The sequence below is a fragment of the Danio rerio genome, chromosome 10 (assembly GCF_049306965.1).
Source record: "Danio rerio strain Tuebingen ecotype United States chromosome 10, GRCz12tu, whole genome shotgun sequence".
Taxonomy (NCBI): Eukaryota; Metazoa; Chordata; class Actinopteri; order Cypriniformes; family Danionidae; genus Danio; species Danio rerio.
This window is the reverse complement of record NC_133185.1, coordinates 28661670-28679289: the sequence shown is the minus strand read 5'-3', so window position 1 is coordinate 28679289 and position 17620 is coordinate 28661670. Positions and strand designations below refer to the sequence as shown.

General features: G+C 34.0%; 2 protein-coding genes across 19 annotated transcripts in view; both read left to right on the top strand.

The window, feature by feature from the left end:
• The window catches only part of cadm2a (cell adhesion molecule 2a), an 877490-nt gene that overhangs the window by 351866 nt on the left and 508004 nt on the right, over positions 1–17620 (top strand).
• Positions 2983–9191, top strand: LOC141376364 (uncharacterized). Of its 2 annotated transcripts, none has more exons than XM_073914700.1 (10): positions 2983–3138; positions 3404–3510; positions 4665–4827; positions 4986–5067; positions 5245–5355; positions 5597–5725; positions 5816–7760; positions 7869–7931; positions 8060–8179; positions 8358–9191. In XM_073914700.1, the coding sequence occupies exons 2-10, from the start codon at positions 3408–3410 to the stop codon at positions 8591–8593; spliced, it is 2952 nt and encodes a 983-aa protein (XP_073770801.1). In that variant the 5' UTR covers positions 2983–3138; positions 3404–3407; the 3' UTR covers positions 8594–9191. The 2 variants fall into 2 exon arrangements, with proteins under 2 accessions (XP_073770801.1, XP_073770802.1); XM_073914701.1 differs by having other exon boundaries at positions 5245–5418.

Genomic DNA, 17620 nt, shown 5'->3' with positions numbered 1-17620 from the left:
GGGACCTGAAGCTCTGAGCGGCGTTTACCTATCCAACAGGGGACCTTAGCTGGAACACTGAATTTTAATCATAATCTAACTTTATTTAATGTTAAACTTTAGGACAAACTTTGGCCACACTAATATATTTTTTGTTTAAAGATGAAGATTTAAACCTTTACTTATTATTAAATATTCTGATAGAAACATTTAATGCTAAATAAGTTCTACCTGCAAATATTTTAGGCTTGACATTGAAAGTAATACATGTAATAGATATAAAGCATACAAATAAAACATACAAAAAATATATTTTTTATAATTTGCCCAATTTCGGAATGTTTATAAAAAAATCTCTCAAGTATTTTTACAGTGTACGTTTTAAGGCAATTACTGTGTTTTTTTTATTTTTATAATTAATATATATTCAGTCTTTTTACAGTTTTTACAGTTACTTTTTATGTTTTAAGGCAATAACTGTTTTCTTTTTCAATAATTATCAACACTGTTCTTACAGAGATATTGAAAAAGGGAACTATTAGTAAATATAAAGTCATCCAAACATGTGCCGCTCAATACTAAAGGCTGATTTATACTTTCTCCTGGCGCAGCATCGTGAACCTCTGCTGACAGCGTGCGCAACATACAGTCGAGCCTTTTATGACGCGTCCGCTGTTGACATATTCTTTACAATGTCAGGTGGTTGTCAAAAGAAAACCCCTGGAAAATCAGACAGATAAATAGAGAAGTCATTAATAATCATATATATTTATCATAAATGTCGTTCAAGATTTTTTTTTAATTATTGTTATTTTAAACAATTTTTATAATCATTTAAGATTTTTTTATTTTCAAACTTTGTTGCATCACTTGCTTTTGTGTTTATATCTCTGACCGTTCTACCTAAAGTTTATTAACATATTAATGACAACAGAACATGGGTTGCTATATAAACATATATGTTTATCATGGCAAGAATACAAGCAAAAAATATATGAAAAATACACAAATTCAAACAAAAAGTTACCTTAGGGCTATTACTTATTATTTTACTTGTATTTAAACTGTTTATATTTATTTGGTCATAAATGCATAACACATTACTCTGTATAATATAAACATTTTCACAATTCGTAAATTAACTGTTTAAGTTAAATGTGCAATTTTCACAATATTGACTCAAACTCATCGTACAAATATGTAGTTTAACCCTGAAAATGTAGATAACACATAAACATCAAAACACTTCAAAACTTGTTTTTAGTCAGCGTCTAAACAAAAGTAAATTACATCTGAAGGTTTTTCACGTGGCCAATAACAGTAGCTGTCAAATATATCTACATACGAATCATTGCACAAAAATAAAAACCGTTCAAGTCATACTTCAATTAAATAAGCAAATATATATTTAAAGGTTTGTATTTTATTTGACAAAGTATATAGTACTCTGCAGTGTTTGTGTGTGTATGTGTGTTATATTTACTAAGAGTGTTACATAATACATACTATTTTACAAACATTTCTGCCTGATGATTCAAAATAGGAGTCAAAGCTTTTTTTTACCTTGCTAAATTATAAAGCAAACACAAGCATGCTGACTCTATTTTTTAGATTTAGCCCATTTCACAATACACACATTACTGTCTGGCTGGTTTGTGTCCTCTACTGATATGCTAAAAAGGCAATAATGGTCCAACATTTCTGACCATTATCGCCAGTAAAGCCCAGATAAACAGGCCATTAGTACACTGTAAACTGATTGGTTAAAATTTTTCTTTCTAGTCAAAAGAATAATTTAGTTTAGTGTCATTTTAGTGTTTAATATTTCTTTGCATTTATTTGAAGGAGTTATTTACAATTTATCACGATTGACTGTATGTAGTATTTTATTTAAAGAAAAATACATGATTTTGTTTCTAATTACTGGTAAGCTGGTATGTTTTTTATTCTTTTAAGTATTTTTACAGTGTATGTTTTAAGGCAATTGCTGTTTTTTAAATAATTATCAACACTGTTGTTTCAGAGATATTCAACAAGTGAAATATTAGTAAATATAAAGTCATCTGAACATGTGTTGCTCCATACTATCTAAGCTAGGCTGGTTAAGAACGATGTTTCATTTATTCGTCATTTCTCAGCATCACAAACACAACATAAAGATTTTGGAGCTCAAAACTCAATATTTGTTTTACTGCTGAATACTGTTTTTTTTCAAGGGTTTCAAAGGTTTTGTTGTGAAGTGAGGAACTAAATTACCCAGTTGTGTGTAGTGTCAGAATATTTGCATTTTTTAACATTTATTCAAAGAATAGGAATGAAATCTGATTTATTTACAATTTATCCATCACTGTAAAATGCTGGGTTCCACACAACAGAGTTGTGTTGGGAAAACATGAAGGAATTAAGTCAACTTATTAGTCCACATCTCTAGGATGTTTCAAAACACCTAAATATATACACTGCCCAATTTAAATGAGCACACACACATTTGATCTATTTCTCAGTGAATGTTACTGCATTTTTACTAAAACACACACCAAGTGGGGACCTAAAGCTCTGAGCGGCGTTTACCTATCCAACAGGGGACCTTAGCTGGAACACTGAATTTTTAATCATAATCTAACTTTATTTAATGTTAAACTTTAGGACAAACTTTGGCCACACTAATATATTTTTTGTTTAAAACACATATTTGTTTTGGCCTTCTTTCCACACTGAGATGGCATTTTTAGGAAATGAAAAATGGATATTTATCATTTATTTATGAAAAATATGACAAATGCATTTTTTTTAATTATTTACTGCCAGTTTAACATTTTATAAGATTAGTCAAATTAAAACTAACCAGTTACCAATGTTTTGAACCCCCATTCGTTCCTACTGAAATTTGCATGACTATACCAACATTAATGGGGCTATTTGAGTCTTATCCAATCATGATCCAGATACAGTAGCTGGGTCGGTTTGTGTGAATATATATTCTGGGTACTTAACAGAACCTCCATTAACTTTTTTGCTAAGTAACAAATAACAACTTTGGAGGACAAAACTGCTTGTAGATTACTACATTGGAGATTTTTCAACCTACTAAATAGACCATACAAAGAAAAGTCTACTGAGGCCATATTTCATCCAACTTTGTCATTTAAGACAGAAAAGGTAAGTTGCACATTCTCAATTTATATTATAATAATATCTAAATGCTAACATGATAAAATGTTTGTTAAAAATGCAATGTAGTGCTTTGGTGAATTTTTACTATATACTAATTTTTATTATAATTTTTTTTGTAAGTCAGTAATGTAAGTAAAGCTTTATTTATATAGCACCTTTTAATAAAAGTAAATCGGAAAACAGGTAAAAGAAAATATATCAATATGGTCAAATGCACTGTACCCTAAATATGTTTTAACATATTTCATAGGAATATGAGACCTAGAAGAGTCTGTGCGGAAAAGGAAGCTTTGGAATTTATTGCTTCTGGAACAGATAAAGACATCTTTCAGAAAAAAGTTATAAGTCAAGAGAAAGGTAAGTTATCATTCAAGATTCTGCCTCCAGCACTGTAAGACTGTAAATCCCATCTAACAACGAATTTGATTAACATATATAAAAAGACATTAGTGTGTGGATGTGGAATGTGTGAAATCTTTAAAACATTAAAGTATGATTGGGATTGATTTTCTTTCAAATTATTTCTATACAATTAGTGTTTTTCCTGTTTAGACTGCACCAGCCAGAATGCTCCTGTATTATGATGTCACATACATTGTAAATCTAGACATACACAATGTAGACTATTTTTACTGAATATGGCTACACAGATAAGCATTTACTTAATCACACTTGTAAATACAGTATGAACCTTTTATATAAACTATTTTACTTTTTCACAACAATATGACTTACACAAAACCATATCATTGCGACCTTACAGAAAACCAGTCATAAGTGTCAATTGTATACATTTTTCTGAAAAATAAGAATAAATTAGCTTTGCATTGATTTATGGTTTGTTGAAACAGGACATTATTTGTCAGAAAAACAATTACTTCAGAAATCTGAGGGAGCAAAAAATCTAAATATTGAGAAAAAGTTTACTCTATTTTAAAAGTGGTTTAAAACTTAGCTCTAAAACTTGGTTTACCTCTTAGCAATGCATATTACTAGTCATGAATTCAGTTTTGATGTATTTATGGTAAGAAATTGTCAATGGAAAATAACTTAATGTTTTATTGATTTTTGGGAATAAAGTCAAATCTATTATTTTAACTCATGCGATGCAATTTTGGTTTTTGCCAAAAATATACCCATGCAACATAAGGTTGGTTTGTGGTCCAGGGTCACATATAAGCTATACAGTTATGGGCTTCATAAGCAGTACCACCTGTAAGGATGTTGTTTGCATTTGTTCAGACAAAAAAACATTTCCCTAAAAACTTCCTAAAATGTTGCAAATGCAAAAACACATTTATTTGTGAATTGGAGGACTCTAATAACAACATCTAAAAGGTGAACACATTTTGTTTGCTGTTTATATATATATATATATATATATATATATATATATATATATATATATATATATATATATATATATATATATATATATATATATATATATATATATATATATATATATTTGTGTCGCACAGGGTTATAATCACTTATACTCTATTTATTAGGTTATGGAGTAATTGCCTGCAAAGACATTGAGCCAGGAGAATTCCTGCTTGAGTATGCTGGAAGACACATAACTGGATCTGAAGGAGAGGCTCTGTTTAAAGAGTACTCAGCTGAAGATGCCGCGTTTCTGTACTTCTACTCCTACCAGGGACATTTATATTGGTAAGATGATTGTTCTATGATAAGATGAATTGTTCATATATATATATATATATATATATATATATATATATATATATATATATATATATATATATATATATAGTTTGTATGTTTGCTTTAAACTTACAATCATTTTGTCATAAATTATATTCACACAGTGTTGATGGCAGTAAAGACACAGAACGACTTGGACGATTCATTAACGATGATCACATTAAGCCGAACAGCAAAATTAAAATAGTAAGTCCATCTTTGTATTATTTACTTGTATTAATTTATACCTACAGTTTCATATCATCAAGCCAAACAGCTATAATGTATTTTATATATATATATATATATATTCATACACAATACATGACTACTTATATGATGATTATTTGTGCGTGTGTGTGTTTGTTTGTTTGTGAACAACAGATATGTGATGGTGAGAAAAGACCACATTTATGTGCGTTTGCAACTACAAAAATCCCTGCAGGAGAAGAAATTGTCTTTGACTATGGAGATCCTGACTGCCCATGGAGACATGTATGTAAATTTGCAGTTATATAATGTGAGCAATTTATTTCATAAAGCTATTTATTTCATAAAGTTTCATAAAGACCTCATCCACAGAGGTCATGGTAAATGTATATAGTTTCTATTTATTTTATGTTTCTAAGTTATAGTTTCTATGTAATTTATTTAGTTTCTTTATTTGACTTTCTAAGTGAAAACATGACAGCAGGACTAAATCAAGAGTTACGTATTTCTTACACTTGTTTTACAGGAAATAGCCAATATGGATAATTCCTTGCCTCAACAACACAATGAGATGGACATCCCAGAGAATGTTTGCGATGATGTGACGGAATCATCATTATCCAACAATGAAGAAGAATGCTCTAAATGTGAAATGGTAATTAAGTGTTTATTTACATAACCATTGATTTGGAATAACGCAGAGACTGTTGCAAAGTAATTACATGCAAATGTTTATGAATTTCAGAACAACATGGATCAACAGCTTTCCCTTTTCGTGGAAATGTCGGAAGAAGAAGAAGAGGGAGAAAAAGAGGAGGGTGAAGAAGAAGAAGAGGAAGAAAAAGAGGATAATGATGAAGAAGAAGTAAGCGAAACAAAAGAAGTACAAGGGAAAATAGAAGCACAAAAAGCCATCCGTGGTAAACCACTTAAGAAGACAATGACAGAAATGGATGAAAGTGCTAATGATTGTCAAAATCAACATATGATTAAGGTGAAAACGTCCTCAAACAAACCATGCCAACGGATCTACGACAAAAAGAATGTCTGCCTTTACTGTGAAAAGCCATATGCAAAAATAACAAGACATCTCAAACAAAAACATCATGGAGAAGTTGAAGTTGCAAAGGCATTGTCACATAAGCAAGGCTCAAGCATGCGAAATCTTTTATTAACTAAAGTACGGAACCTGGGAAATTTCCACCATAATAGTGCAGTCCTATCCACAGGAAAAGGGGAGATCATACCAAAAAGGCAAGCTTTGAATGTGTCAGTAGCAACTGACTACCTGCCTTGCAAGTTTTGCTTTGGTATGTATGTCAAAACTGACCTCTGGAGGCATCATAAACGTTGCAAGTTACAAAAAAAAGAGAATATTCTGGTGAGGCGGAAGGTTCAGGCAAGCTGTTCCCTGCTGTTGCCCATGGACTCAACAATTTCAGCTGGACTTCAAAAGATTATTGGAGACATGACATATGATGCTGTAACCCAGGTGGTAAAATCAGACACATTAATTTTGTCATTAGGTGAAAGAATGTTCCTAAAGAATGGTGAAGTTGGACGATACCGCGCTGACATCAGAAATAAGATGAGGGAACTTGCCAGACTACTTCTTGTGGCAAGATCCATTGACAAGGACATTGTTACTTTGAAGGACTTGATCAACCCAGCAAAGTTTAACACAGTACTTGAAGCTGTGAAAAAGATGACCGGATTTGACGGATCAACAAATAGATTTTCAGTTCCATCAACAGCACTTAAACTACGACATTCTCTTATTAAAGTGGCACAAATTTTGCAAGGGGAGGCTTTACGCCACGAAGATGAAGCTTTAAAGGGACGAGCAGAGCACTTTAATAAGCTAATTGAACTGGAATGGACAATCCATGTGTCATCAAATGCACTAAAAACACTATACCAGAAAAAATGGAATAGTGCACAAATACTACCTCTAGCAGAAGACATCAGGAAGCTTCAAAAGCATTTAAAGTATCTTGAGGAGGTCAACAAACAAGAACTCAATGACCATCCATCCAAAAGCTCATGGAGTAATCTCTCCCAAGTCACTCTTTCACAGTTAATTTTGTTTAATCGGCGTCGTGAAGGCGAAGTTTCTAGAATGGAGGTCAAAACCTATCTGCAGAGAAACGACCTCAACATACAGGATGATATTTTGGAGAGTCTATCACCGTTTGAAAAGAAATTATGTGAGAATCTCACCAGAATAGAAATAAGAGGAAAGAGGGGTCGGAAAGTTCCAATATTATTACCAGCAAATGTAAAGGAATCAGTAGAACTTCTAATCAAAACAAGAGAAGATGCTGGGATTTCTCAAGCTAACCCTTACATATTTGCCCGTCCCAATTATGGATCACTAGAGAACATGCGTGGATGTGACAGCTTAAAGCGTTATGCTAAAAGCTGTGGGGCTAAACATCCAGAGAACATCACTTCTACTAAATTGAGAAAACATGTGGCTACAGTTTCTCAGTTACTCAACTTAAAAACACATGAACTTGACCAGCTTGCCACATTTATGGGACATGACATCGATGTCCATAGGGAGTTTTATAGACTCCCTGAAGAAACGTTGCAAATGGCAAAAGTCAGCAGAATTCTTTTTGCCTTGCAAAGTGGAATAAGCAAATATAAAGGACAATCTTTGGAGGACATAACACCTAACATAAACTGTAAGTAAATGATTTCTGTGTATTGTGCTTTATAAACAAGGGAAATACTTCACACTTGGTAAAACTTAGTCAATTTAACATAATATAAATAATATTTAATCATTTCAGCTGAAGAGGGCTCCAGCTCAGACTCAGAGGATGGTAATTCTAAAAAACAGACAAGCCGAGGCGGTAAGTTTTAAGTTGTCATTTTTTAATATAATAATTACTAATATTGAGTTAGGAATTATATACTTAAATGCAATATGGCTTTAATTTAGTGTGCAATTTTAAGTAAGGGTTGCTTCTCCATGTTTCAGAAAATGCTGACAAAGAGAAAGATCTTTCTGAAATTAGGGATCTCGACTCTGGAAAGGCTGCAGACTCTCGTGAGGTGATTGGACAAATGAGTAATCCACTATTGTCCTTCAGTCAAAAACGTATGTGATTCTGTACACTAAAATACAGAAGTTCTAAGCATTTCTTTTTACAATTGAACACTGTCTTTTGTGTTTTCAACTTGTATAACTCTGTAATACTGACATTGCATTTTACATATTCATTTCTTCGTATATTTAATAACCAACTAAATTTCTTTCTCCTCTCCTTCTTTATTAGGAAACCCCAAAAAGCCCTGGTCAGAAACAGAGAGGAAAGTCATAGAACACTATTTCAAGAGCAACTTTAAAGAAATGAAGACTCCTGGAAAAGTGGACTGTGAAAAATGCTTAAACAAAAATACAATTTTAAAGGATAATGGAAGAGATTGGAAAGCAGTTAAATACTTTGTGCACAACAGAATAATTTCGATTAAGAGGAATTTGACTCAAGGGTATCATGCTCTATATCCCTGAGAGCTTGTGATGTGGACTATCAGTGTTGAGTCATAACTGTAATAGTCTATGTAAATGGAGCATCAGTGTGTCAAATAATTGATATTAGCTTATTTTAGATGCATGTCTAAACTTTTCAAGCAACAAAGTCTATTCTGCTTGGGCCTCTCAGTTATTGAATGCCTTGTTATGACTTTGGTTTTAGCCACTTTAAAATTTTACAAATTTCTTAATTTTACCTTTAATACCACCTTTTTTCCTTCACCAAACTATATATGTTTATTGTGATTTTAAATTTACAGAAAGTGAAAGCAACTTATTTGAAAAGTATTATTTAATGTTATTGATTTTATTGTTGTCAACCTGTAGCCTGGAGCCACTTTTCACTGAGGGTGGAATTGCACTACTGCAAGGGGGGTGGGGATGGGTGGGGTTGGGGGGCTGGTCTGGGGTGCTCTATTAGTGAGCTTATGCTATTTTGCAGGTAAACTCAGCTTGACAGTTTATCACTTTGAAAAGCATTTCCATTGTCAGGAGTTCAGCGAAAGCACATAACATGCCCTCAGTTCAAGACTGTGTGTGGATTTTAAATAAACTTTTCCTTGATTTCATTCAAAAATTTGTAGCTATGTTTCTTGTGTCTGTGTCTGTGTGAGCAACTTGCAATCCAACAAGTCAAAATGTGCAATAAGTGCTTTTAACAACTAAACGTTTTTAGGCAGCTGTAACTAATAATGAAATAAAACATTTTTAAAATAATAATGCAAAATAATATTAAAATAAAATGAATAAGAAAGTTTTAAACAGCAGAAAGTCATAAACAGCAACAGGTCTGTGCATGTAGCAGTGATCTCTTAAACATCAGTGTTGGCAATAAAGTAAATTAAATTAATTAAAAAAAAAATTTAATTAAATGCTGTAAAAAACTGTTCGCTTGAGTCTGGAAAAAAATTGTGCGCTCTGCCAGCCGAAAGCATGTCGCGTGCACCCAAAGTGAACCCTGGCAAACACCGCGATAATGTCACAGATATTTGTTGACTTGGAAATGTGCAGCTGGCTCACATTACTTATATGACCTAAGGATGTTCAATTTTATGTTGTTTTATTTCCCTGATTGACAACTTACACTTGTTAACCAGTCCTTACCTGTTAGTGACATGTACCTTTGGAATTAAATCTAACCAATATAATGCACAATATTGACATCATGGGTCAATGATTCATTCAGTCATGACCACTAGTAGCATTTAACTTCATATTAATTAAATATAATATAATAAATACAATTAAATGAAGTACAACAATGAAACATGTTACCTACACTGAGATGTGATATGTTTTTTAGGTTTAGGTCCACAGTTTGTGCACAATGCTCTTATGTTGTAAAATCAAAGCCACATATTGCAACAGCAACAAAACACTGTGGAACGTCTGATCAACACTAGAAAAATCTCTTGAAATCAGTACTGACCCTGATAAAGCAGACATATTCACTCACAGATTCACTTTTCCACTAACAGCCACAGTTCAGCTTCTGGAATTGGTTCGCATGAACATTTTTAAACCATCAAAGTGGATTTTTAATATAATTATCTTTTTAGTATCATCTGTGTTGTCTTGTATGTCAAATATTGAAAGGTTAGCAGTGTCTTCATGAGTGTGAAATTTGGTTTATGATATTGTGACTTTGCTGAGGTATGTGTGTGTTACTGACGCGTCTGAGAGTGTGTCTTCTCTGTATAGAGATGTAAATGAGCAGCGGGGGTCAAGACAGTGGAGGAGGGGGTCAGCAGCAACACAACCTCTGCTAGCCTCTCTTCACTTTAATCTGCTATAAATCTCTTGAATTTAACCGTCTTTGTTGAACAAAATGGCAGTGATGCTCAAAAAATTACAGCATTAATCAAAAGCTGATGAAGATATATAATAAACTATTTTCTTTTGGTTTCTTTATTTTCATGTTCTCTGTTCTATAGTTGATGATAATCTGAGATCTCAGGCCCTGTCCACAGCAATAATTGTTTTGGGGTTTTTTGCATTCATACAAGCATTGTTTCAAGGGTTGCGAGCAGATGGAAATGGGGAAACTGGTTAAAATGGTGTGATGTGTATGCTACACCTTATAGAGTAAAACAAGCAGACAGAGTAGCAAGATACACTAAATCACAGAATAGTTGTGCTTCAGCACAAAAATGGCAACAAAGATTACTAAAGTCAGACGATTTTACTATCATGTGACTTTTGATGATCTGTGAATCCTCATGTTCTTTATGCTGCTGTTTATCATTTATTTACAACTATACCCCTGCAAAACCAGTCACAGACACATATCCATTTTAATTTAATTGAATTCAAATTACATTTTCAGCTAAAGACTGCTTAACAAACAGAAATAAAATAATAATGTTTATTTTGTTTTATTTTCCTGATTGAAAACTTACACTTGTTAACCAGTCCTTACCTGTTAGTGACATGATTAGAAATGTACATTTGGAATTAAACTTATTTAAAATGGATAAATAAGGATTAATGTCATTTCGAGCTATGGTTTACACAACACTGGTGCTGTCCTGAAATGAACTTTTTGAACAATGGCTTACAGAGTAAAAACCTGTAACTCTGGAAGAAATGGACTTTATGAAGTGTCTTGACTGAAGTGAGTTTGTCATGGGCCATGAATGAAAAGTTAGTGACTGAAATGGCAGAGGTGGCCTGATGGTGGAGAATTTGTATCCGCCATCAGCTGTTTGCACTCATAGTGTAAGAAATTAACTGCAGTTGAACTTGTCGCAAAATTATTAACAAAATACCAAAAATAACATATGGTACAAAGATGAACACTAACTTGTTGTTGTGTAAAATGCAGGAGGAAACTAGCATCTAATGCTGATGTAATGATGATAATCCAGCAATGTGCTATAACATGTCAAATGGGATCATGAAAGGAGCATTCAAAAATCAACTCATGTAAACTCCTGAATCATATCAATGCCTTATTCTGATTAAGAAACATAATTAGATTACTGATGTCTATGTAAACAAACTCATTGACAGATTACAGAGCTGTGTTTGTGCTGCAGGCACTGCTAAGTTTATTTACACTACTATAACAACATGGTAAACCGGTGTTAACTCTGTGCTTGGTTGTGTCTTTGCTATCATCTTCTGTTTCTGCCTGTACTCTGCATGTTAATGACTCTTCTGTGAGTTTACTGTATCCAGCATATAGGTGTGGTATACACCTTTATAGGTATTACACCATTTTAACTCGTTCTCCCATTTCTTGAAATAATACTAGTATGAATGCAAAACTTTATAAATCTGCAAAAAATCAAAAAATAAATATAACAATCGTTGCTGTGTAGACAGGGCTTGAGATATCCTGAACTATAGAACAGAGCACATACAATCAAAGAAACAAAAATAAAAGTGTTTATGATATATCTTCATCACTTTTTTCTTTAAATGTTAAAAAGTGTTTTTGTTTCCTATTTTTGAATTGTCATGATTGTCATTTTGAGAAACACAGACAGTTGGAGGTTAGAGACAGAGTTAGAGGTTTGTGTTGCTGCTGACCACACCACTGTAACCCCCACTGCTCATCTACATCTCTATACAGAGCAGACACACTCTCAGACGCTTCAGTATACAACACACACTACAGAGAACAGTTCCATATGCAAAAAGTACAGAAAGACTTTGTCAGTGGTAGTAATTAATAGTGATCTGATTATTTAAAGTAACGTTTAAATATTTGATATAAAAGACAACACAGATAAAACTAAAAAGGTAATTGTATAAAAAAATCCACTTTGATGGTTTAAAAATGTTCAGGCATGAACATTTTTTCAATTTCCATCTGCTCGCAGCTCAGATTATCATCAACTATAGAACAGAGAACATGAAAATAAAGAAACCAAAAGAAAATAGTTTATTATATATCTTCATCAGCTTTTGATTAATGCTGTAATTTTTTGAGCATCACTGCCATTTTGTTCAACAAAGACGGTTAAATTCAAGAGATTTATAGCAGATTAAAGTGAAGAGAGGCTAGCAGAGGTTGTGTTGCTGCTGACCCCCTCCTCCACTGTCTTGACCCCCGCTGCTCATTTACATCTCTATACAGAGAAGACACACTCTCAGACGCGTCAGTAACACACACATACCTCAGCAAAGTCACAATATCATAAACCAAATTTCACACTCATGAAGACACTGCTAACCTTTCAATATTTGACATACAAGACAACACAGATGATACTAAAAAGATAATTATATTAAAAATCCACTTTGATGGTTTAAAAATGTTCATGCGAACCAATTCCAGAAGCTGAACTGTGGCTGTTAGTGGAAAAGTGAATCTGTGAGTGAATATGTCTGCTTTATCAGGGTCAGTACTGATTTCAAGAGATTTTTCTAGTGTTGATCAGACGTTCCACAGTGTTTTGTTGCTGTTGCAATATGTGGCTTTGATTTTACAACATAAGAGCATTGTGCACAAACTGTGGACCTAAACCTAAAAAACATATCACATCTCAGTGTAGGTAACATGTTTCATTGTTGTACTTCATTTAATTGTATTTATTATATTATATTAAATTAATATGAAGTTAAATGCTACTAGTGGTCATGACTGAATGAATCATTGACCCATGATGTCAATATTGTGCATTATATTGGTTAGATTTAATTCCAAAGGTACATGTCACTAACAGGTAAGGACTGGTTAACAAGTGTAAGTTGTCAATCAGGGAAATAAAACAACATAAAATTGAACATCCTTAGGTCATATAAGTAATGTGAGCCAGCTGCAGACTGGATGATGACCAAACTGACATTAATCTAAAGCAGATGTTTTTGCTGATGTTCATTGGCAGCTTTATTATGAAAGCAGCTTCAGGTCCCCACTTGGTGTGTGTTTTAGTAAAAATGCAGTAACATTCACTGAGAAATAGATCAAATGTGTGTGTGCTCATTTAAATTGGGCAGTGTATATATTTAGGTGTTTTGAAACATCCTAGAGATGTGGCCAAAGTTCTTCTGATTGAGCTTGTGTCAGTTTGTTCTGTTTCTTTATGTATTTCCAGACAGACTGGATGATGATCAGATCAGATCTCTGTGTGGAGCACTGGCTGTTGTCAGACTGCTTGTGCAGACAGTAATCTCACTGTATAATTACAATTAATGACAAAAATAATGTTTGGAAATGTAAATTGCTATTTCAAGCTGACGTGCTACAAATAAACAGGGGGGGGGGACTAATAAGTTGACTTAATTCCTTCATGTTTTCCCAACACAACTCTATTGTGTGGAACCCAGCATTTTAGGCCGTACTCACACTAGGTACAATTGCCTCGAACCGGGCCAAAGCACGCTTGTTCCCCCTCCCGTCTCCCCCGACGGCCCGCGCTCACACCATATCGGGCCTCGGCACGCTTACGTCATCGCTGCTGCGCTGTTCAGAAGCGCTCTCTATGGCAAGCCTTTTTAGCATTTAAATCTTTGTTCTGACTCCATAAATATATTTAGAGATATCTCTAATTATATTTTGACTACTCATAATTATAATTCCACTAGTCAGAATAACAATTAGAGATATCTGCAATTACAATTGTACTAGTACGAAATCAGATTGGAGATATCTGCAAATATATTATGACTAGTCATATTCCTCCATTGACTTCCATTGAAAAATATTTGCAGATATCTCTAACTGAGTTTTGACTCGTCAAAAATCCAATTCAAGATATCTCTGAGTTTTTACTAGTCATAATACATTTGGAGATATCTTTAATTCATCATATTTAGAGATATTTACAAATATATTTGAATATATTTCTAATTAATGTACTAATAGTCGAATTACAGTTGTAGATAACTTGAATTGGATTTTTGACGAGTTTTTCAGATCCGCCACTTTTGGCGTTCATAAACAATCATAAAGCCCTCGTGCTGCAGGAATGAGGAGGTCTGCTGAAGGCGCGCAGCTGTCACGCTGTATGGAGTTTGCGTCTTTAATTAACTACGGCAGGTTGCGTTCACTGAACAGTAAGAATGATTAATAAATCCATATCAAACAGTCCCTTAAAAGTCACGTCTCGCTTTCGGTTTCGGGCTTTGGCGCGTTTTGCACTCACACACAAGCGTACCGCGCCAAAACCCAAGTGTACCGCGCTCAGGCACACCTCTTCCAACCGGGCCAGGGCCGGCTAAGTGAACGGTGCTTGAGCGCGATTCAGCGCACTCACACTTCTCAAACGATCCGGGAAACGGGCCTGGGCACGGTACGGATGGCATAGTGTGAGTAGGCCCTTACAGTGATGGATAAATTGTAAATAAATCAGATTTCATTCCTATTCCTTGAATAAATGTTAAAAAATGCAATTATTCTGACACTACACACAACTGGGTAATTTAGGCCCCGTTTACACTAGTGCGTTTTAGTTTGAAAACGCATAAGTTTTGCTACGGTTACGCCATCCGTCCACACTACGCCGGAGTTCTCGAGCGCCGAAAACGGAGCTTTTTGAAAACGCTGGAGAGGCCGTTTTCATTCTAAAACGCTGCTGCTCCGTCTCAGTGTGGATGGGGAAAGACGGAGACATCTGAAAACGGAGGCGGGGCTGCAAACGTTCGCCTCTCTGATTGGGGCTTTTCCTGAATATTAAGTAGCCCACACACAGTTCAGTCTCGCATCCTCTTCTTGTAAGTTAAGACTTCGCAAGTTTTGATCAAGGCTGCAGTCTCCCCCTTCTCAGTTTGATATGGAAAACATACCGAGGACACGGGCAAATCTTCAAAGGGAACAGTGTACTTTATAACTTCATTCACATCACCTTTGCTACGTTGTTTCACTTTCTCAACAATAAAATGTAAACATGATTTAAGGAACTGCCTATTTTCTTTTTAATATTAGCAACTTAACAGACAGCAGAAATGTTGAGGCGTCGTGCTGCATATATGAGCGTAATCTTCACTGTGTGGATATTTATAACTAAACGGAGCCGATTACAACTGCCTCCTTTCAATTTCAGTGAAAATACGAAACACACCCTCTCTTCTGCTGAATATCAGTTTTAATAATCGATAATTATAAAAGTATAACATACAATAAGTTTATACATTGTAGGAAATAAAGGCAAGCGATCAGTCAATGTACCTGGATTAATCATTAACTTATCTTTGCGCTTAACCAAAACATGTTCCCCGTGAACAAGTAACTTAATAGATTCCAATGACCAACGTCAGGGAATTGGCCTATGTCGTTAGATAAAGACAACAACATGAATGAAATATCACGTTTAGCAAATATAGTGAGATTAGATCCAGCGGGAGATGCTTGATGAGCAGTCCGACAAGCAGAGCTCTCATCTGGGTTAAAAAGCTGGAGCGCTTGCCCGAGAGTGTGTGTGTGGTCACGTGATGTGCGTTTTCAGCGTTTTGGTGTGGACGGAGAGCTGTTCAGAAACGCTGGGTAAAACGCAAGTGTGGACGCGGATCGTTTTCATTCTACAACGCCGTTTTAAAACTAAAACGCACTAGTGTAAATGGGGCCTTAGTTCCTCACTTCACAACAAAACCTTTGAAACCCTTGAAAAAAAACAGTATTCAGCAGTAAAACAAATATTGAGTTTTGAGCTTCAAAATCTTTATGTTGTGTTTGTGATGTTGAGAAATGACGAATAAATGAAACATCGTTCTTAACCAGCCTAGCTTAGATAGTATGGAGCAACACATGTTCAGATGACTTTATATTTACTAATATTTCACTTGTTGAATATCTCTGAAACAACAGTGTTGATAATTATTTAAAAAACAGCAATTGCCTTAAAACATACACTGTAAAAATACTTAAAAGAATAAAAAACATACCAGCTTACCAGTAATTAGAAACAAAATCATGTATTTTTCTTTAAAAAAAGAAAAGAAAAAGAAAATACTACATACATCAGTCAATCGTGATAAATTGTAAATAACTCAGACTTTATTCTTATACTTCGAATAAATATAAAAAATTAATTATTTTGACATTAACCACTAAAATGAAACTGAACACAGTTGGGTAATTTAGTTTCTCACTTCACAACAAAACCTCTGAAACCCGATCAAAAAAAAAAAAAACTATTATTTATTTAGCATTTAATGTTTCTTTCAGAATATTTAATAATAAGTAAAGGTTTAAATCTTCAAATGTTATCATTTAAATAAAGTTAATTAAAGTTAAAAGTTTCAAAAGGTCCCCTGTTGGATAGGTAAACGCCGCTCAGAGCTTCAGGTCCCCACTTGGTGTGTGTTTTAGTAAAAATGCAGTAACATTCACTGAGAAATAGATCAAATGTGTGTGTGCTCATTTAAGTTGGGCAGTGTATATATTTAGGTGTTCTGAAACATCTTAGAGATGTGGCCAAAGTTCTGGATTGAGTTTTTGTCAGTTTGTTCTGTTTCTTCATGTATTGCATGACCAAACTGACATTAATCTAAAGCAGATGTTTTTGATGATGTTCATTGGCAGCTTTATTATGAAAGCAGTTTCCACAGTCCACACTGCAACACGAAAATGCCGTTGTCATATTTTTCATAAATAAATGATAAATATCCATTTTTCATTTCCTAAAAATGCCATCTCAGTGTGGAAAGAAGGCCGAAACAAATAACGTGTTTTTAAACAAAAAATATATTAGTGTGGCCAAAGTTTGTCCTAAAGTTTAACATTAAATAAAGTTAGATTATGATTAAAAATTCAGTGTTCCAGCTAAGGTCCCCTGTTGGATAGGTAAACGCCGCTCAGAGCTTCAGGTCCCCACTTGGTGTGTGTTTTAGTAAAAATGCAGTAACATTCACTGAGAAATAGATCAAATGTGTGTGTGCTCATTTAAATTGGGCAGTGTATATATTTAGGTGTTTTGAAACATCCTAGAGATGTGGACTAATAAGTTGACTTAATTCCTTCATGTTTTCCCAACACAACTCTGTTGTGTGGAACCCAGCATTTTACAGTGATGGATAAATTGTAAATAAATCAGATTTCATTCCTATTCCTTGAATAAA

Bases quoted from the DNA above. Each gene is read 5' to 3' on its own strand.
- LOC141376364 (XM_073914700.1), top strand. From the start codon at position 3,408: ATGAGACCTAGAAGAGTCTGTGCGGAAAAGGAAGCTTTGGAATTTATT. The intron at 5,356-5,596 runs GTATGTAAATTT...CTTGTTTTACAG, and splicing joins CTGACTGCCCATGGAGACAT to GAAATAGCCAATATGGATAA. The intron at 7,761-7,868 runs GTAAGTAAATGA...TAATCATTTCAG, and splicing joins CATAACACCTAACATAAACT to CTGAAGAGGGCTCCAGCTCA.